The sequence below is a fragment of the Cebus imitator genome, unplaced genomic scaffold, assembly GCF_001604975.1.
Source record: "Cebus imitator isolate Cc_AM_T3 unplaced genomic scaffold, Cebus_imitator-1.0 Scaffold616, whole genome shotgun sequence".
Taxonomy (NCBI): Eukaryota; Metazoa; Chordata; class Mammalia; order Primates; family Cebidae; genus Cebus; species Cebus imitator.
In genome coordinates this window covers 519,923-541,027 of record NW_016107931.1, presented here as the reverse complement: position 1 = coordinate 541,027, position 21,105 = coordinate 519,923, and the positions used below count along the sequence as shown (strand labels likewise).

Here is a 21,105-nt window from a genome sequence, read left to right as displayed (position 1 = left end):
GACATCAATAAAAAGATGTGGCATCCCATCTCACTGGGGATGTCAGATGTCATTCTCTCAAGCCTGTCTAAGCTTAAGACATTCTCTTAATGTTTACACTGGGTTAAGGTGTCTCTGACTGAGCCTGTGTATTCTGGGAAACGCTGTGTGTGTGTCTGTAGCTCACTGTCTATCAGCAGAAGGTGTACCTAATTGGTAAGTTGTTCACTTAAAAAATTGTTTTTTGTTAAAAATTATCATTATATAGCTAATACAAGTTTAGTGTTAAATGTTCAAATCATGCTGGAATATACAAGCGTTAAGAAGTGAAAGTTCTTTATCTTGCCCTACCCTTCCAAACAATCCCATTCTCCATCTGTAATTACTGTTGGAGGTATCCTTAATTGAAATACATAATTTTGTGTTTGTGTGTTTGTATGTGTTTATGTATATATGTGTATATATGTATATGTATATACCATATGAACAGATTTAATCCAAATGAGATTACCCTATGCATACAGTTTAGTGTTTTTTTTCCCAACATAGCATTATGTTTTAGGTATGCATAGATCTATCTCATTCTTTTAATGGTTGCATAATATCTTTTGTACTAATGTCTGACAGGTTTCATTATATAGAAAGTCTTTCAGAGGTATACAGTAAATCATCCATAGTGATCTATTTGATGGATCACCCTGATATTACAGCAACTCTGCCTTCAAAAGCTTAGGGCTCACGCTCACTGTAATTATACCTTAACCCTGGTGCCTGGACTCAGATTCTGTGAGAGAGGGAGAGAGGGACAATATGAGACTGAGAATGAATGCAGGAGAATGTGTGGGAAAGTGTGCATGTTGGCCTGGAACAAGCTCAACATCTAAAGCAAGGGATCCACGTTTAAGAGCTGGCTCCGTACTTCCTGGCTATGTGATCTCTGTGTTTTCCTCTCCCCATTAAATTCTTTCCTTGTCTTTGCCGTGGCCAGCTGGTCCCTCCCTAGGCCCTACTCTATCCAAAAGGTGGCTAAGTCCTGGGAGTGGGGTGAGTGGTCAGCGGCATACCCCAGAGTACCAGCCTGGACGTTAGGAGAGCTGGGGTTTGCTCCGGCTCTAACGTTAACTCACTAGGTGAGCTTGAGCAAGCTCTTTTTTGGGTGGGCGTTCCTCTCTTCTGTAAAACGAGCATAGACCAGACCATTAAAGTTTCCTTCTGTGTTGGAGGCCCTGGGATGCAGAGAGGTTGGGCAGAGTCTTAGGGAGGTGCGAGCCAGGGGCAGAAGGAGGTGGCTCAGATACACGCAGCCAGCCCTGGAAGAGAAGTGGCAAGTCCTTTCCGCCTTCCTTCTGCAGAACGGATCTTAAATGCCACCTCCATGTCAGGCATTGTGCAGATTAAGCCCTCAGAGGGCAGTATCATTAAGTTGTGATGAATTTAGATTCTGGAGCCAGACAGTTCCTGGTTTAAACCCTGCCAAGCTATTTAAGTTCTCCAGTCTCAGTTTTCTCATCCGTAAAATGGGAATAACAATGTTGATGTCATTGGTGGATTTACAGTAGGTGAGGAATGCAGGCTCCTTGACAGCAGGGACTTTGCTCTGATCATGCTGTTTCCCGTGCTGAGAACGGTTCCTGTCACACAGTGGGTTCTCAGTACAGATGTGTGGAATTGCTATTGAATAAAACACTTTTCATCTTGCTTGATGTATAATCCATGATCAATGACTGTTAGCTATTCTTTTAAAATCCTGCCTTGGTTATGAGTAAACATTGCCTATTGAGTCCATTATCACAGCAACTCTGTGAGATGGGCTGTGTTATTATATCACTTACCACACAGCTAGGAGACAGCACAGCTAGAGCTTGAATTCAGGTCCTATATGGGGGTATCCCGTCCCTGAGAAAGCACGTGACCTACAAGCCTTCTCTTTTTTGCAGTCTTTGGAGTTCCCTGTAACTCCTTTGGCATGGATAAAAATTACAGGGAAGGGCAGAGGAAAGAAGGGTAGTAGGGTATTTACTTTTTTTTTTTTTTGAGATGGAGTCTTGCTCTGTCACCCAGGCTGGAGTGCAGTGGCATGATCTCGGCTCACTGCAACCTCCACCTCCCAGGTTCAAGCGATTCTCCTGCCTCAGCCTCCTGAGTAGCTGGGACTACAGGCACATGCCACCATGCCTGGCTGACTTTTTGTATTTTTAGTAGAGATGGGGTTTCACCATGTTAGCCAGCATGGTCTCGATCTCCTGACCTCATGATCTGCTCACCTCAGCCTACCAAAGTGCTGGGATTACAGGAGTGAGCCACCACGCCTGGCCCAGTAATTACCTTTTAGGGCACCTCTGGGTATAGGGATGTAGAATGTGTCCCCTTGGGTTTAGCTCTGAATAGACAAGTCCCCAGGAAGCAGTTCTTGGCCTGGTTCCTTGAAGAATGCATTTGGTGAATCCTTCAGTTATTCAGGGGTTAGACATGAGTTGCCTGTTGCCTGCCTGCCTGCCCTGCCCGGGTTTTTCCTGTACCATTTCATTTGCATCCATCTGTTAACGATGAGTAATAGCATGGAGAACAGAATGGAGAATGGCATGTAAGGTCCTGGCCACCCAGCCTCCTGGGCCCTGGCTCATGCTTCCTGGCTGAGTTCTGCCTCTGCCAGTGGTAATATTCAGCAAATTAGATCAACCAAGGCTCCTAGAAGGATGAATGACTGGTGGTGCTCGGAAGAGGACAGCTAAGGAGTGGGAGGTGGGGGTGGGGTGGGGAGGGCCCTGGAGCCACATTCTCAGACATTCCCCCAGCAACAAAGCTGCTGACCGCTGACAGTGCTGGGGCTCGTGCCAGCCTCTCCTCCATCCCCAGGCCGTATGAGAGGATTACAGCCGTGACATGGGCAAATTACCAGAACAGCAGTTGGAGGAAGGGAGGGAAGTGGCCGCAGAATCCTATTTATTGCTGGAAGGACCTTCAGTGTCCTTCTGAGCCTGTGTTTCTCTCAGACTGTAATCTGCCTGCTCCCTGAATCAGAATTGCCAAGGGCCTGGTGACAAGCAGGCACCTGCTGCAGAGCGTGGTCTGCTGGCCAGAGTTCCTGAGCGTGGCTGGGCAGGGAATTACCCATGGGCTCGATAACGGTGCAGACACTCAGGCCTGCGGAGCTGGGTTTTTTAGTTTGGGCCCTGTATTAGTCCATTTGTGTTGCTATAAAAGAATACCCAAGGCTAGGCAATTTATAAAGAAAAGAGGTTTATTTGGCTCACACTTCTGTGAGCTGTACAGGAAACATGGCGCCGGCACCTGCTTCTGGTGAAGGCCCCAGGCTGCTTCCACTCGTGGCAGAAGGTGAAGGGGAGCCCGTGTGTGTGGAGATTAAGTGGTGAGAGACGAAGTAAGAGGGAGAGGGAAGACATGCTAGGCTCTTTTTAAGAACCAGCTCTTGAGGGAAATCTCATGGGAATTTGCTGAGTAAAAACTCTCATTCCCACCAGGATGCACCAAGCCATTCATGAGGAATTCACCCCACGATCCTAACACCTCCTGCCAGGCCCACCTCTAACATGGGACCACATTCTGCCATGAGACTTGGCAGGGCCAAACAAACCATATCCACAGCAGACCTGGATACCTGTGTTTTTAATACACTGTAGAATATTCTAGTAGATGATAGCTCTGGGACCTCTGCTGCTAGAGATCTCGAACACAGGCTTGGAACACACTGATGGAGGCAGACAGCACAGAGCTTAAGGGCATGAGGCCCACAGCGTATGGACCTTAAATCTTTGGCTCCAGATTATCTGGTCCCCATGCCTGGAGCCCACACTCTGCCCTTAACCACAAGAGCTTGTTATTTAATGTCTCTGAGTCACAGTTTCTTCATCTGTAAAATGGGATTCATGAGGGTGCCTTTTTATAAAGACAATGTGGGAATAAAATAAGAATAATGTTTGTAAACACAGTGCCTGGCACCCGGATAGCTCAATCAATGGCATCTGAAGGTGAAAAGTAGGCTTCATGCCTCCTTTGTCTTTTCTCCTGGGAAACTGAGGTGAGGCCAGTCACCCCTCAGAGGAGAGCTACTGGCACCATCACTTGGAGCCATCTGTAAACTCATGGCATTTTTCTGATTCACTCTACATGGCTATTTTTTTTCTTTTGGAGACAGAGCCTCCCTCTGTCACTCAGGCTGGAGTGCAGTGGTGTGATCTCATCTCACTGCAACCTCTACCTCCTGGGTTCAAGCAATTCTCCTGCCTCCGCCTTCTGAGTGGCTGGGATTACAAGCGCCCGCTACCATGCCTGGCTAATTGTATTTTTAGTAGAGACAGGGTTTCACCATATTGTGCAGGCTGGTCTCGAGCTGCTAAGCTCAGGCAATCCGCCCGCTTTGGCCTCTCAAAGCGCTAGGATTGCAGGCGTGAGCCACCATGCCCAGCCTCTACTCTACAGGACTATCGTGCCTGAGGCAGTGGAAGGTCAGGGTAAGGTTGTGGGACTTGGAACTAGAATGTTCCCATTCAAATCCCGACTTCTTTAATACCTAGGTAATGGGCTGATCTGTGCAGCAAATCACCATGGCACACGTTTGTTTACCTGTGTAACAAACCTGTCCGGCCTGCACATGTACCCTGGAACTTAAAAGCTGATGAAACAGAAACAAAAACAAATCCCTACTCTTAGTATTCGTGTGACTTTGGATTAATTAACCTTGCTGAGCCTTTGTTTTCCCATTTGTACATTGGGGATAATATTTGTAAGGATCCTAGGATGGTGGAGGGAATGATAAAATGCTTTCTGTGCCGGGCACGGTGGCTCAAGCCTGTAATCCCAGCACTTTGGGAGGCTGAGGCGGGTGGATCACGAGGTCAAGAGATCGAGACCATCCTGGTCAACACCGTGAAACCCCGTCTCTACTAAAAATACAAAAAATTAGCTGGGCATGGTGGTGCGTGCCTGTAATCCCGGCTACCCAGGAGGCTGAGGCAGGAGAATTGCCTGAACCCAGGAGGCGGAGGTTGCGGTGAGCCAAGATCGCGCCATTGTACTCCAGCCTGGGTAACAAGAGCGAAACTCCGTCTCAAAAAAAAAAAAAAAAAAAAAAAACCCCCAAAAAAAAAAAAAAAAAAAAAAAAAAAAAAATGCTTTCTGAGCACAGTGCCAAGTCCATAGCAAAGGCTCAATAATCTACAGCCACCGTGGTGATTCTTATTTATTGTACACTACACTTTGGTTTGGTCTCTGTCTTACTTAGCTCACAGGCTTGTTCAAGCAGTGTCAGATCAATTACGCCTTGCGACCCTCCACTGGAACTTTCCCTGATTCCTCTATGGAACTTTCCACTCACTGGGTGTAACCTCGGCAGCCACAGCCTGGTGCACACAGAACCATCAGTTGGTTTGTGGTCAAGCCCTCTGTTCCCAAAGCATGTAGCCATTAGGGGAAACTGAGCCGATGAGAGAGGCCTTGGTTGGCTGGGATGAAGAGATAACTTGGGAGCAGGATGTGTGTCGCAGCTCTCTCCTCTGCCCTTTCCTGCCTGGATTAGGGAGTGGTTGTGACCCTTGCTGTTTGCCCCACTCCCATCCCCAGATGTTCAGGGAGTACCTTAGATGTCTGTCAAAGAAGGTGATCGGGTACTGCTGTGTCAGCCTGGGTGAGGCGGCCAGGAAGTCATCAGGCTTCCTGGATCTGGAATGAGGTCAGCCAGGGATGGGATCCAGGAATGGCTGCTGCCCATCACAGCCTGGCGCTGATTTTCCTGAGAGCGTCACAGGCTCTTCCCAAAGGGCAGAATCTGGGCAGGAATGGTGGGGGTTGTGGTAGAGGTGGAAGCTGAGATAAGCTAAGAGAGAGAGGTCCTGCTGATTTACAGCGGCAAAGACTGTATTGGAGATGCTGTACGTTCTGAGCTCTCTGGATGGATGAGAGCCTACCTGAGGTTTTAGAGCATACAAAATGCTGCTAGAGTCTGTGGGGCTTCCTCCTTCCCCCGACCCTTGATTACATACCTCAGCTCTCATATTTATCTCACTGTGTCAAGGATGACAAATGTCTGCTGCCTGGGCCTTCACTGATCATTTGCAGCAGTAATAGATCATAAGTCATGGTCCTCTTCCTTGCTGAGGCTAGATAAGCCCTCAGAAGACTTGGTGACATAACACTCGACACAGCTGCCTCCAGGTCATCACTGTTAGGGGTGATGAAACTTTTTGCTCTCTCTGTTACATATTAGAGTGACTTATTCCAATGTTTAGATTCAAAGCTTCACGAGGGCAGGCACTTAGTGTGTCTTGTTCACTATTCTATCTTCAGCAACTAGCATGATACCTAGTCCATAGTGAGCCCCCAGTAAATGTGTGTGATTGTCCTCCAGAGGACTGTGTTTCTTGAGGACAAGAATTATGTCTAGATTATGTCTAAGACACAGTGAGGGCTCCATGAGTTTATTCTGAGTTCAATGCTAGTATCTATAATCACAGGGAGAAAAGAGTAGTCACTCATGCTTGGTGATAGATGTCACTTCACCAAATAACTGCCGTGCTGATGTGGGGCAGTTGGGACAGGTAGGCATGTCATCACTGTTGCATCTAGCTTTGGTTTCCAAGTGCAAAGACCCCTGCCTTTCCACTTAATCATCCAGGGGTCTTGATAAGTTATCACTGCGGTTTTAGGGATGAGGAAACTGACACTTGGAGAGATTTAAGATGATCGTTGAAAAGCATGTGACAATTGAATGTTGGAACTAAATCTAGAACCTGGGTCACCTCACCTGCAGGCCCTGGTCTTTCTCTGGCCACTGTACTGCTTTTTTTGAGTCTCTAAAGTTTTGACCCATAATTTGTCATATCCCGTGTTTTGGTTTGGAGGGTTTTTTGGGATCCTGGACCTACCATCCTTTAAAAGTTTTAAGTGTCACAGGTACAGCCTTCTTAGAACTTTTTAGATTTCTAGTCCAGAGATTCTTAACCTGGAGTCTCACAATGAGCTTGGTGGTGGGGGTGGGGGGGTCCAAGAGATCCTGAACCACTTTTTATGTATATGTGCATTTCTCTGGAGAGGAAGTGTGAGTTTGCATCAGAGTCTCGCAAAGGGCTACATGGCCCCATAATTAGTTTAAGAACCAATGATCAAAACCAACTTAGCCATGTTGCGTGTGGAGAAACTAAGACCTACCCAAGGGAATTTTACAGAACCATAATCTTTGACCAGAGATTCTATTTTTCCTATCAACAGAGGACTGATTACTGTGAGCAGTAACCTCAGCTATGTCATCGAGCCCCTCCCTGACAGCGAGGTCCAACACCTAATTTACAGATCTGAACATCTCAAGCTGCCCCCGGGAAACTGTGGGATCGAGCACTCCAAGCCCACCACCAGGGACTGGGCTCTTCAGTTTACACAACAGACCAAGAAACGACCTCGCAGGGTGAGTTTTTGAGGCTCTCAGTGCAGAAACCAACTTGGGGACAAGCTTGTCCCCTCTGAGAATGCTAACTTTGAATCCAGTATTTCTAAATTGAAGGGTCATGGCTAAGAAGAAAGAAATAGCATTTTTCTCCTATTCTAAGTCAGTGTTGAGCGTGAAATACTCTCATAATAGAATAACTGCTTGTGAGGGAAAGCACCAATACCATTAAAACAGTCAGATGCTGACGTCAGAAAGCTTACAAAGTGAAAAGAAGACTGGGTGCCATGGCTTATGCCTATAATCCTAGCACTTCGGGAAGCTAAAGCAGGCGGATTGCTTGAGGCCAGGAGTTCAAGTCCAGCCTGGGTAACATGGCAAAACCTCATCTCTACTAAAACTACAAAAGTTAGCTGGGCGTGGTGGCTGGGTGCCTGTAATCCCAGCTACTCAGGAGGCTGAGGCACGAGAATCACTTGAACCCGGGAGACAGAGGTTGCAGTGAATTGAGATGGGGCCACTGTACTCCAGCCTGGGCAGCAGAGTGAGACCCTGCCTCAAAAATAAATAAAAAAGTAAAAAAAAAAAGTATGCCCTCCCTGTTGGAGCAGACACTTCACCATGTGCACACAGTTCTCATATTGATTCATACTGAAAACAGAAAGGTGTTTCAAGGTTTCAAGGTTCTGTGGGAACGTGGTGGTTAGCACACTTCCTCTCATACGCTGGCCTCTGTCCTTCCTGTGCTCACCAGCTCATCTCAGTATTTTCTGAGAATAAAGGACCAGATCCGGTGTTCCAAAGCAGCCTCCAGCAATAACCAAATGGCAGTGGAAGGTGTTATGTGAGTGACGGCCACCGCAGCCAGGAACACCTCTAGTACTCAGTGACAAAAGCATTATGGAGGTAGCTGCTGCTTACCTAGCAGCTCTGTTTCTTAGCAGTTTTTACAAAAAATGAGGCCATGTCCACTATTTCTACAGCACTGATCTGTTTCTCTTTCTTAGAGGAAAAGGGAAGATTTAAACTCCATGAAGTATGTGGAGCTTTACCTCGTGGCTGATTATGCAGAGGTAAGTGGGAGGCCATGGGTTTTGCAGAAAAACTGCTGTCTTGATCACTTCCATTCCAGGCTCCCTGCCGCTTTGGGGAAATGCTGCCCATTCATCTTTCTCCAGTTCATCTATGATTTTGACCTTAAATCTGACCAAAGACTGGGCACAGTGGCTCATGCCTGTAATCCCAGCACTTTGGGAAGCCGAGGAAGGTGGATTACGTGAGGTCAGAAGGTCGAGACCAGCCTGGCAACATGGTGAAACCCTGTCTCTACTAAAAATACAAAGTTAGCTAGGCATGGTGGCCAGTGCCTATAATTCCAGCTACATGGAAGGCTGAGGGAAGAGAATTGCTTGAACTTGGGAGGTGGAGGTTGCAGTGAGTTGAGATCGTGCCACTGTACTCCAGCCTGGGCAACAAGAGTGAAATTTCATCTCAAAGAAAAAAAAAATCTGACCAAAGGCTCTTTTTGCCATTTTAAACATCGTTGTGGGGAACTCCCTCCACTCCCCCTACGACATACACTAAGCCTATCCTGGCTTGTTACATAGAAAATTGAGATAGTTATCTGATTAACATTTCTTGAACTGGGTCTGAAGACCTTTAGGTTCTGATGTTTATTCTTAGGAGTCTATGAATTGTCTATGGAAATTCTAAAACTTTCTTTTTTTTTTTTTTTTTTTTTTGAGACGGAGTTTCGCTCTTGTTACCCAGGCTGGAGTGCAATGGCGCGATCTCGGCTCACCGCAACCTCCGCCTCCTGGGTTCAGGCAATTCTCCTGCCTCAGCCTCCTGAGTAGCTGGGATTACAGGCATGTGCCACCATGCCCAGCTAATTTTTTGTATTTTTAGTAGAGACGGGGTTTCACGGTGTTGACCAGGATGGTCTCGATCTCTTGACCTCGTGATCCACCCGCCTCGGCCTCCCAAAGTGCTGGGATTACAGGCTTGAGCCACCGCGCCCGGCCCTTTTTTTTTTTTTAACAAAGATAATAAATATATTCCCAGTCATCCGATTGAAAACTATTTTCTTGCCCGTGTGTGTGGGTCCATTTTTATAATCATATTGATGCCAAGTGATGACCTAAAGCCATGGTCCCCAAAATGTGGTCCCCAGAATGCCAGCATCAGCAGCACCTGTGAACTTGTATAAAATGCAAATTATTAGGCCCTACCCCCACCCTGCTGAATCCCAGACTGTCAGGGTGGGGTCCTGCAATCCATGTTTTAACAAGACCTCTGGGCGATTGGATTGCACAGGCCAGTTTGAGAATCACTGACCTAAAGGCATGGTAGTTCAGCCTTTAACTCCGTATTCCTCAAATCAGATAGGTTCTAGGATTTGATGAACCCTCACCTAGCTCAGCATAGATTTCATTTATTCATCAATGATTTCTTGATTTTCTGTTATGTGCCAAGCACCTGGACATACAGATCTCGAGAAGACAGACCCTCCCCTGGCATCACAGAGTTTGCAGTAACAGCACACAAACCTATGGGTCCGAAGTGTGGTGATCACTAAGATGGACCATTGGGAGGGATGAGAGAGCAGATAGTGGGGGATCCAACATGGTTTTGCGGATTCAGGAAAGCTTCTCTGATGTTGAAGCTGATACCGTAAAGAGTGAGTTTAGGCCCCAGAGCCCATATTTGCCTAAATTAGCCAGATGTTACCTCCAATTCTCACTTTGTATAACGACTCCACCATATAACTGCTAAGCGCATCTTCTGTGCATTCGATGTCATTATGAGCTGAGCGCTTGCTGTGTTCAAGCAGGGCACACGCTGGCCTCGGTGTCCCCTGAGGATAGAGCCCATCGCAACTCCAGTCTGTCTGTATCCCGTCCACATGGTTTAGCTGCCATCTCCCCAAAGACCTCATTCTAAGGCTGACTGAAGCTAGTCGCAATTCCAAAGCGTGTGTCCTAGAGGCCTGGTAGTGGGAAGAGCACTAGGCTGCAGGCCAGAAGGTCCTCGAGTGTTAGTCATTGGATGTTAGTGGCAGAAGGAGGTAGCCCTTGGGCTGTCTTGAAAGACAAGGAGGAGTTAACGGGGCAGAGGAGTGGAGGTGAAGGGCATTCCGGGCCGAGGAAACATTGTGCTCTGCTTTGAAAAGTGTTTAGCTTTTTAATTGATGCTGGTACTGGTTTTTCCAACAGCTGTTTGTGTGTGTGTGCGCGCATGTGCGTGTGTTCTATGTTTTCTGTTTCCTCCCCAAAGACTAGTGTGTGTGTAGGGTGGGGGAATAGTGTGAGGAGCAAAATCCAAAGCTGGTTTAAAAGCCAGCTGGGGCTCCACAGTTGTGGGAGGAGGTAACTGACTGGCCTGCTCTGTATGACTGCCCATAGTGGAGGACCGGTGGAAGAAAACTGAGCTCCTCTGACTCTGGGACATTCTTCCATTTAAGCTTTGCATCTGTGATCATCTAATACAATGATCTTGAGTCATTTTTTCCCAGCTACAGAATCCTTTGGTTAGGTGGAAGTTCCTGAGAACCCCAATAGTTAAGCATGTAGATCCCAGCTGCTCTAGTGTAAAGGTGGGGTGTTTCTCACCTTTGGCTTTACACTGTTCCCAGAGGAATCCCGGTGCAGAGTTTAAAACCCGTTGGGTGTGACTCTCCAGCAGCTGGAGGAGTGGGCAGCATGGTGGGAGGCAGGGATTAAGCATCTTCTATATCCTGACCTCTAGGGTCACAGGTCACCTCCAGAGAAAAAGTGTCTGCTCAAGGTGCCTCCAGGACTCTGGTGTCACCCAGAGCCATCTTTCTCTTACAAAGGAGAGTGTCTCAGCAACAGCCCTGGGTTCCCAACAGGGCTGTGATTCATGCAGCTGTGGCGGATAAGGGAATGTGCTCACTTCTCAGAGTCCTGGGCACCCCTCCGCTGAAAGCTTTGAATGATTCATGTGAGAGACTAGGGTGGGGGTGTAACAGACCAGGCCGGGTTCACAGGCTCACGAATCACCCGCTCTCCACCCCTCTCCACCTGTCTCCATCCTCTGCCGACAGAAACGTCTTCTTGACAATTAATTAATTTGAGAGGAAGGGAAGGCAGGAAAGGGGAGGGCTGCTTTACTAGGATTTATAACCTGCTGCAGAAACAGGACAGCTTTCACCTCGGGGCTCTGAACACAGAGGAGGGAGTGGAGACACAGATGGGGAGAGCGAGACACTGCTGCTGCCTAGAGAAAGAGTTGTCAGCAGCAAAAATGAGCAGACAGCTCCTCACTCCCTGGGCCTAGGTGGGAGCTTCTAGGGTGGTTCTCAGCTTATTCGTTCCCCAGGTGGAATGGAGTCCAAAGAGGAATAAAGAGCAAGGTGGGCTGTTGTCATAGGGTCGACAGGATTTACAGGCTGTAAGCACAGGCCTGTAAAGGGTCTCCATTGATGCTGGCACAGTGCAAACTGTCTGGGAAAGGACAGTGCTGCATGTGGTACTTGCTCTGTCACCCTAGAAAATGTAAGCTTGTGCCAGTCCTTTCTTCAGATCAGGGGTCTGCAACCTATACCCCATGGTCAAATCCAGCCTATTCTGTGTTTTTGCAAAGAATCTTTTACTGCAACACAACCAGGCTGTGTTGCAGTAAAAGATTGGTTTCTGTATTATCCAGGGCTGTTTCCAAGCCACCACTGCACAGTTGAGGAGTTGGAGCAGAGATTATATGGCTTAGGCCTTTGCAGAAAAGGTTTGCCGACTCCTGCTTCAGCAGAATACGTTCCTTAAATTGTGGTGGTCTCATTGGGCAGTTCTTTGAAGAAAAGGTTAACATTTCTTTGAAAGACAATGAAATCTGACCCTGATGTTCTCATAAATATTACTAAATGAATGGAAATGCTGCAACACTGTCTGCACCGAGAGACCAATTTAGAAATGGGAGGTCTCTATAATGAGAAACGTCTGGATTAACACCTTGGGAAGGTCTAAATGACAGTGTCACACTGAATCTAACTCCAGAAAACGGTGGTGACAGATTCCCTTCTGATGAGTGGCAGTTTTAAGGAAGCCTAAGAATGTCCATGAGCAATGGGAAAAAGGGAAATGGTGGATTTCTTTCCTGTATCAGGGCCGGAACACACCTCTGGCCAAACAAATATGGGTGTTTTACTTGGCTGTTCTTGTTTCTTGCTTACTCTTGCGGGACTGGGTGGAGGAAAAGGACGTGAAGGTTTGGAACTGAAGTAACATGTATAGTGGACACCCAAGGTAAAATAGAGAGGACCCAAATTCTATGTAACAATGGCAGTGTATAGGACGTGCCCTTCATTTGCAAATTGAATTGGCAATTGTAGCAGATTTTTCTCTTTACACAGTGAAGATTTCCTTCATTATTGTAGCTGAGACAGATCTGTCTTTTTGAGGCAGGAATGGTAAATAGGAGGTATTCACACTGAAATGTCCAGTTTCTGGTACCCATGGCAGATATTTCTAATGGAACACAGCTTTCTTTCCTATGCTTGGTTAGAAATGTCTGATTGTGGCCAGGCGCGGTGGCTGGGAGGCTGAGGCAGACGGATCACTTGAGGTCAGGAGTTTGAGACTAGCCTGACCAACATGATGAAACCCAGTCTGTACTAAAAATTCAAAAATTAGCTGACCATGGTGGTGCACACCTGTAATCTCAGCTACTTGGGAGGCTGTGACAGGAGAATTGCTTGAACCCAGGAGGTAGAGGTTGTGAGCCAAGATCGTGCCACTGCACTCCAGCCTGGGCGACAGAGTGAGACTCCGTCTCAAAAAGAAAAAAAGAAAAGGAAAGGAAGGAAAGAAAGAAGGAAGGAAAGAAACAAGGAGGAAAGAAAGAAAGAAAGAGAGAGGAAGGAAGGAAGGTCGGTCTGATTGAATCTGATGCAGTCTGAGAATTCCTCTCACTGTAGGAGGCACTGCCAGTGGGTCTGAGTGGGGTGCAAGATGAAGTCTATTTGCCTGTGTCATATGGTCCTCATTGTTAGCACTCATGTCATGCACATGGCCTCCCACTATGGTTATTTCTGTGCACATTTTCCCAGCAGGTGTTCTTAGACCATTTCAATTGTATACTCCTTAAGTACAGGATCTGTCACTCAGGATCTGCCACAGTTATTTCTGGCCATTTCTGTTTTAATTGAAGCTCCTCTAGGCTTAGGTCTAAGATCTCACCCTTCTTTGTGTCCTACATAGGCTAAGCACGATTCCTTGCCCACAGCAGGCATTTGGCAACAATTCGAGCATTGCTGATTGACCACATGTAGGGAAGTCTCGTGAGATCTATGTGATGGTGGCTTCATGTTGGGGTGTTGACCAAAGTGAGGATTGGATCAGTCCTCCTAAGCCCCAGTGGGAGTTTGCCAGAGGCCTTGTAGTTTGAAGGGCAGAAGAATAAGATGTGCTTCAAGGGTTAGAGGAAGGCAATTCAATAAGTATAATTATTGCATGCCTACTGTGTGTGCTGTGCTGAGCTAGTAGCTGGGGACATGAAGATGGATGTGGCAGGTCCTGCCCTTCATAAGCTCTTTCTGTGGCGGGGAAGACAATTGCACAAAAATGACTGCTCATAGAAGACAGAAGAAAATAAGAGCAAATTCAAAGATAAGTAATGGGGCACAGGAATTGTCCTGCAAGAGGCTCTGGGATCTCACATGATTCTGCTTGTTGCATTTAGTTTCAGAAGAATCGACGAGACCAGGACGCCACCAAGCACAAGCTCATTGAGATCGCCAACTACGTTGATAAGGTGAGACCAGGTGTGTACTTTGTGGGAAAGGTGCTAGGTGCCAGCACTTCCAAGGGCGCTGGAGCTGCTTTTTGCTGGATTGGCCACCCCAGCCAGCTTCTGGAAGGGAGTGAGCAATGCCATAGAGGCCCAGGGCGGTCATGACAGAGCCCTGAACTATGTATTCTTAGGCAAGTAACTCATTTTCTTTGGGTTGCAATTTTTTTGTTTTGTTTTCATCTTAGAAGGTCTGTCCTAAATCCATGATTTTGTTGTTGTTGTTATTTTTATTTTTCTTGTGGAATTTAAAAAAATGAAATCTTATGCCAATGCCTAATATAAAAGTTGGGTGAAAATAGACTGCTCTAAGCGGGAGCAGGGGTGAGGACCCAGAACACTGTCCTCCTGACCCCTTCCTCCTACCCCTGCAGGGGCTCCCAAGCGGCTTGGGGCATGGAAGAGCCCAGTTTAAGAATCCTGTAAGGTTCTTTAACGTTCCTTCCAGAAATAAGCCCAAGTATTGTCTGACTTAGGAGGGAATTGAAATGGCGGAGTGGGAAAGACACACAGCCTTAAAAGTTGAGAAGCAGGCTGCTTGAGAAGTGGGTTGCTTGGGGCTAATCTGTAAAGTCTCCATCTGTAAAACTATCCTAAAATTATGTCTTGTCTCTTAGGAAGGATGTGCAAATGGTTAGCTTTCCTAGGTTAGGACCTTTTAGAAGATGTTTTTGGGAAATAACTACATTTTTGAATTTTACTGAAACAGGCTGGTCTGGGACTTGGAAATACGTTGTGTATGTGAAAGAGGGTATTTGTTATAGTACAAAATGCAAATAGGTAACCTAGAATGACAGTAGCCTCTTGGTAGGATAGAGCATATAGTTTTTAAAAGTAGGCTTTAATGTGTTTGGGATCACAGGTCTCTTTGAGAATCTGGTAACATTTATTGAGCAATTTTAGAACACTCATAAAATTAATGAAGCTTAACCTTGGGCCTGCTAGGGATTCATGAATTCCAGGCCTAAAGGGAAAATCGTTTTTTTCTAAACACTAGAGCATATAGGAGATCACTTAAAATATTTTTTAGGGATTAATAAACAAATATATTCGTGTTCTGAAGTCATCGGATGGCGGTTTCTATGCCTATGTTTTTTTTCTGCTCTAGATGGCTCTGGAAACACAGGTCAGTGGTCAGTGACAGGTAAAAGTCAAACCCTGGCATTTCCTGGAAGGATAGACTCTAGGGACACAGTCCAGTCCTCTCTCTAGCTCCTGACTCACTCAAAAATAACATTTAAATCATCATACAACCCAAACACTCAACATCTGGGAAAACAAGGGAAGCTTATTTCCCTGGGGAGAATATGGGAGGCTGACTCTGCCTTCACCCATGTGACACATCTATTGTTTGGAGAGCTGGCAGGTGGGGAGTTGGCTGAGTATCCCCTCTGTGGGCTAGGTGATGGAACCAAGGGCGCTGGCGACAATGAAGGGAGAAGACAGAGGCACCAGCAAGCCCCAGTCCTTACTGGAAGCCCTAAGCATGGGTGGCCCGCGCATCCTGTGCAGTCTTTCCTGGCGGGTGAGGGAAGCCACGCCCACTTCTCTGGAACTTGCTGACCCAGCTACTTGAACTGAACTATTGCTGAACTAAAACTGGAATGAATTGCACTCATTTGCTGAATCATGAACCCAATCCAAAACGTTTTTCTGTAACTGAAGAAAAAGCCAAGTTTACTTTCTTTTAAAAGCTCCCTAGTAAAGCAAATTCAAATTGGAATCTGAACCTCTAATTTTCTGTAATGGTTGAACTGGCACAAAACAGAAAAATCAAAATTTCCATTGAAATAAACTGATATTTCACTGACTCTGGAGCCCATCTTGACCAGCGTTGTCTGGAGTGAGCGGATTATCTGGATGTGTAGACACCATAGCACTGAAGCAGTAAAGGGTCACATATAGTCTTTGGGTGGTGATTTGGGCCTTCATCCTGGCTCCACCATCTTCTTGCTGAGACTTTGGGCAAGTTCCTTAACTTTTCTAAGTCTCAGTGCTTAGTACATAAAAAGTGGTGGGAAAATGTTGGTGCTATGATTATTCTTTTGAGCTGGGCAGTCTCTACCAATTTCGGATTAAGGTGGTATCTCCTGCTCATGTGACCTCCCCATACGTGGGGCTTTTTATTAAGTCACTGGCTTAGTATTTGTAGGGTGAACCCATCAAAAAACCCGTTGCACCCACACCTTTCAGTGGTTTAGCTTTAAAGAAAACCTTCCTCCTGCGTACATTTGTATGAGATGAAAGATGTCAGGCCCTACAGATTAGATGCAGCTCTAGCCTTGAGGAGGTTGAGTCAGATCTTGCTTATAGAATTTTAGGATGTCTGGGTTGGACAAAACCCCGAAGATTACTAAGGAGTCTATTGCTTGCAACCTGCTTATTGTATCCCTGACAAATCCTGAGACTATCCAGGGATTGGGGAAGGGAATTTGAAGAGTAAGCATATGGATGCACTTTTACGTCATTTATACTTGTTTACTTTCAAAATGAGAGGGAGACATGTTATAATAAAGTAGCCATGTATTAATATAATTTGGTATATCCATACAAAAGAATATTGTTCAGCAACAAAGAGAAATCAGAAATGGATTCAGTCTGCAACATGGATGCATCTCAAAAACATTATGGTAAGTGAGAGAAGCCAGATACACAAAACCACATACTGTAAAACAAATGACCAGAAAAGGCAGAATAAAAACAAAAGTAGATGCATGCTTGCCTGGGGCTGAGGGTGAGAATGGGAAATGACTGTAAATAGACATGAGGGATCTTACTGATGTGATGAAAATATTTTAAAACTGGATTATGTTGATGGCTTTTTTTTTTTTTTTTTTTTTTTTGGCGACAGAGTCTCACTCTGTCACCAGGCACCAGGCTGGAGTGCAGTGGTATGCTCCTGGCTCACTGCAACCTCTGCCTCCCGGGTTCAAGCAATTCTCCTGCCTCAGCCTCCCGAGTAGCTAGGATTACAGGCATGCGCCACCACACCTGGCTAATTTTGTATTTTTAGTAGAGACGGAGTTTCTCCATGTTGGTCAGGCTGGTCTCGAACTCCCGACCACAGGTGATCCGCCCACCTTGGCCTCCAAAAGTGCTGGGATTACAGGTGTGAGCCATGGCACCTGGCCAGTGATGGCTTTAAAACTTGGTAAATTTACCAAAAAGTATTGAGTCATACACTTAAAGTAGGTGGGCATTATGGTATGCAAATTATACCTCAATGAAGCAGTTTAAAAAAATTTGTCTATAAGAGAACTTTTTAGACACCCATGAGAAAGATAAGGCCCATGTAAGGAATTGGGAGAAAAAAATTGTACCAGACAGCCTGGCCAAGGGCACTGATTACAGAAGACAGCATAGCTCAGCTCTGAGCTTACTCGTGACCAGCTTTGTTTGAAAGCTTTCTTCCTATTTTAAAATGAAATTTATGTTTCTGTCTGTTTTACCTATTGACCTAAGCCCTACTTGAAAATCATGCAGAACAACGCTCATCATTTTTCCACATGATAGACCTATTCATATCTGAAAGCAGTTTTATCTTCTGTCTCAGTCATCTCTAAGTCACAGCAGTTCTGCCACCAGAATGTTGTGCTGTCTCTCAAGATCTCATTTTCCCTTTCTAAAAAATGTCAATAACGCCAGTTCCCTCCTTCCCTTGGAGCCATGGGCAGAAGAGAAATCTGGTGTCTGTGCTCTGAGCTCTTAGGCTGAAAAGGGGCTTTTTTTTTTTTTTTCAATTTATTTTTATTTTTTAGTTTTAGCTTTTTTCTTTTTAATCTCAAGCACCAACAGAATGAAAGGAAGGGGCTTTTAAATCCCAGGTAATACTGACAGATACTGTGGTTTTCCTGTGTCCTTTCAGTTTTACCGATCCTTGAACATCCGGATTGCTCTTGTGGGCTTGGAAGTGTGGACTCATGGGAACATGTGTGAAGTTTCAGAGAATCCATACTCTACCCTCTGGTCCTTTCTTAGTTGGAGGCGCAAGCTGCTTTCCCAGAAGAAACATGACAACGCCCAGTTAATCACGTAAATAGCCTTTTTTTCCATATGTTGTGTTGTCTTTGGCTGCAAAGCCTCTGCCCACTGTGCACGTGCTCAGAGTTTGCCCCATGGTGAGTGTTGGTTGCACAAAGCCATTCTGACTCTCTGGTCCAGAGACAGGCATTTCCTAAACATGCGCTCTGTACCAAGCATACCCCAGAAAATGTTTAAAACCCTGAGTCATAATAGTCCTAAGAAGTGTTTACAGTCTAAGGGAAAATTAGACTTACCCATATGCCGCTGAGCATCTGAAATAATTGAGGATGTATTTGGGAAGTGACTGACTCTTGGTCAGGTCTTAGACTTTCTAAGAGGCTCACCTCAATCTTCTTGGCGCTTTGTTCTAGTACATGAGCTGATCTCTCAACACAGGCACAGGAGAGGGGGCTCCTGTGTGTCCTTCACTTGGTTCCCGAGGGGCTCAGGGCTGAGTGTCTGAGATAGTCAAAGTGGCAGACAGTGCAGGAACTGAGGGTTTGGTGGGAGGGAGACTTTGAGGAGGGATTGTGCTGGATTTTCATCAGCCCCAGAGAGACAGTGATGGGGGTGGCAGCAGCATGTGACAGTGCCCCAGGGTGATTATTTGGTATTTATTAGTGTTGACTTCTGAAGGTTTTTTCAGGCAGTTACAACAAAAGGCATATAGATAATAAAACCACTTTCTTCTTCTTTTTTGAGACAGAGTTTCCCTCTGTCGCCTGTGGCATGATCTCGGCTCACTGTAACCTCCACCTCCCCAGCTCAAGCAATTCTAGTGCCTCAGCCTCCTGAGTAGCTGGGATTACAGGCATGCGCCATCATGCTTGGCTAATTATTGTATTTTTAACAGAGACAGGGTTTATGCCACGTTGTCCAAGCTGGCCTTAAAGTCATGGCCTCAAGTGATCCGCCTGCCTCACCCTCCCAAAGTGCTAGAATTATAGGCATGAGCCGTGGTACCTGGCCTTAAAACCATTTTTCTTCTGTTCCCTAAATATAGCTGAGTAAATAGTCATTTAAACCTTGGCTTATCCTTTTAAAGACACTGGGAAAAATAACTGTCCCAAAAATAACTGGGCTGTGAGTAGTTACTCCATGACAGTACATTCACCCAGGAAGAGTCTTTGGTTATTAGAAGTTTTGGCCTGAACTTTGGAACATTTGGCAAATAACTAGTAGGACTTCATATCAGTTTGCATAGATTTTGCGTATTTCTTTCCAGATTGTTTATGTGAAGATAAGTCTGCCTGTAATTCAGCAAACATTTATTATAGACCCACTATGTGTTAGATTCTGTGCTAGGTTCTAGTGATCCTAAAATAGTTAAGATGGTCTTGCTGTCAGTTATATCATGCTCTAGATAAGAAGACAGACATGGAGTTAAGGACCATGTGATGTATTTCCATATAGATTCTTTAAATGCATTATATTTCTGGCATGCACAGAAACACTGGTAGTCTTTTTTTTGTTTTGTTTTTTTTCCTTCTCCCCTACCTGGGTGTGTATAACTGAAAGACAGATGTATTCAACTGGAGAAAATGCAGCTTGCTGCTGGAAGATTAGGATCCCATTGCAAAACAAAGGCAGAAACAGCTCATTCTTGCACCCAGCTGTACTTTGTGAGGCTCCTGATGGGACACAGCTGTTTCCTTGGCCCCCGATTTTGTGGGAATCAAGCATCATCAGCCCCACAGCTGCTGCCCCAGTGCCCCCACCCCTACCACCTCTGGACTCACACCACAGAGCCAGGGATCAGGCATTGGATTCTGGCAGCTGGTGGAAGTGGGCATGATTCACTTCAGCATCAGAATCTGTGCCTCCCTTCCATCAGCCTTTCCCTCTGACCTTTTCCTGTGCAGCAGGAATGCGACGCAGCTTTGCACACCCTGCCCTTTTCCTTCCAAGGAATCGGCTATGGGTATATTGTGGGGGATAAGTGACCTTTCTCTTTTTGTTTTTCTCTGGAGCCATGAGGGAGTAGGTGACAGGAAGTGAGAGGTGTGGTGAGCTGGAAGTTGTCCAGTTGGCCTGGCTACAAGGGCCTCTCTCCTTGGGAATGACCTGGGAAAGTCAGCGGGGCCAAGGAAGACCATGATGGCCACCTACTCCTAGGCATATTGGAATAGCCCTCTCAGTCCCCTCCCCAGTCACCCTCTCTCCTTGCCACCTGCAGGGGCATGTCCTTCCACGGCACCACCATCGGCCTGGCCCCCCTCATGGCCATGTGCTCCGTGTACCAGTCTGGAGGAGTCAACATGGTGAGTCTCAGACCATGTGTATGTGCTGCAGAAGGCGCTGAACAGCCTTACAAACCAGAGGTCATGTTTTGAAAAATAAGTTGATATTTGTTATTGTAGCAGAAAAAGCTTTGACATCAGGAAGGGCAATTGTTTGAAATAGAGTCATTAAGCTCTAAGAGATGGAGGTACCCAAGGGTGAATTTTCATTTACTATAGTTCATTCTGTATTTTCAAGCTCAGGAACCCTCAAGAGATTATACGAACACATCACTAGATCTCATATGTTCCAAACCAGGGGCTGGAAAATACCAAGAGACTGGAGGTTAAAGTGTTTTTATTCCAGGTCTTGCACTGTTATGTATGTCATTAAGAAAGAAGAACCCGTGTCAAAGTCATGGTTAGAAAATTACTGCCTTCTTTTGAAATTCACTCTGACTTTGTGAGACTATTTGTTTTGACTCTTCATTTCTGACCTGTGAAGTGCATTTCAAGGAAGACTTCTCTCCATCTGTCTGTCCCTCTATCCATTCTGTATTTATTGACAAAGTAACATGATGGCCAAAACCACAGGCTCTAGGGTCTGAGCCTGTTGGGTTCAAAGAACAGCTGTATGACTTTGGGTGAGTTAATGAGTGTCCTCAGCTGTAAAAAACAGATGGC

At 45.9% G+C, this 21,105-nt stretch overlaps 1 protein-coding gene across 2 annotated transcripts in view; it reads left to right on the top strand.

Annotated features, from left to right (window-relative positions):
• Positions 1–21,105, top strand: part of ADAM19 (ADAM metallopeptidase domain 19) — a 97,785-nt gene that overhangs the window by 47,979 nt on the left and 28,701 nt on the right. For both annotated transcript variants that reach the window (XM_017517073.2, XM_017517072.2), the window contains exons 6-10: positions 7,204–7,396; positions 8,383–8,448; positions 14,072–14,143; positions 18,045–18,211; positions 20,379–20,463. In XM_017517073.2, coding sequence (XP_017372562.1) covers positions 7,204–7,396; positions 8,383–8,448; positions 14,072–14,143; positions 18,045–18,211; positions 20,379–20,463 — 583 coding nt within the window. The remainder of the gene's footprint in view (positions 1–7,203; positions 7,397–8,382; positions 8,449–14,071; positions 14,144–18,044; positions 18,212–20,378; positions 20,464–21,105) is intronic.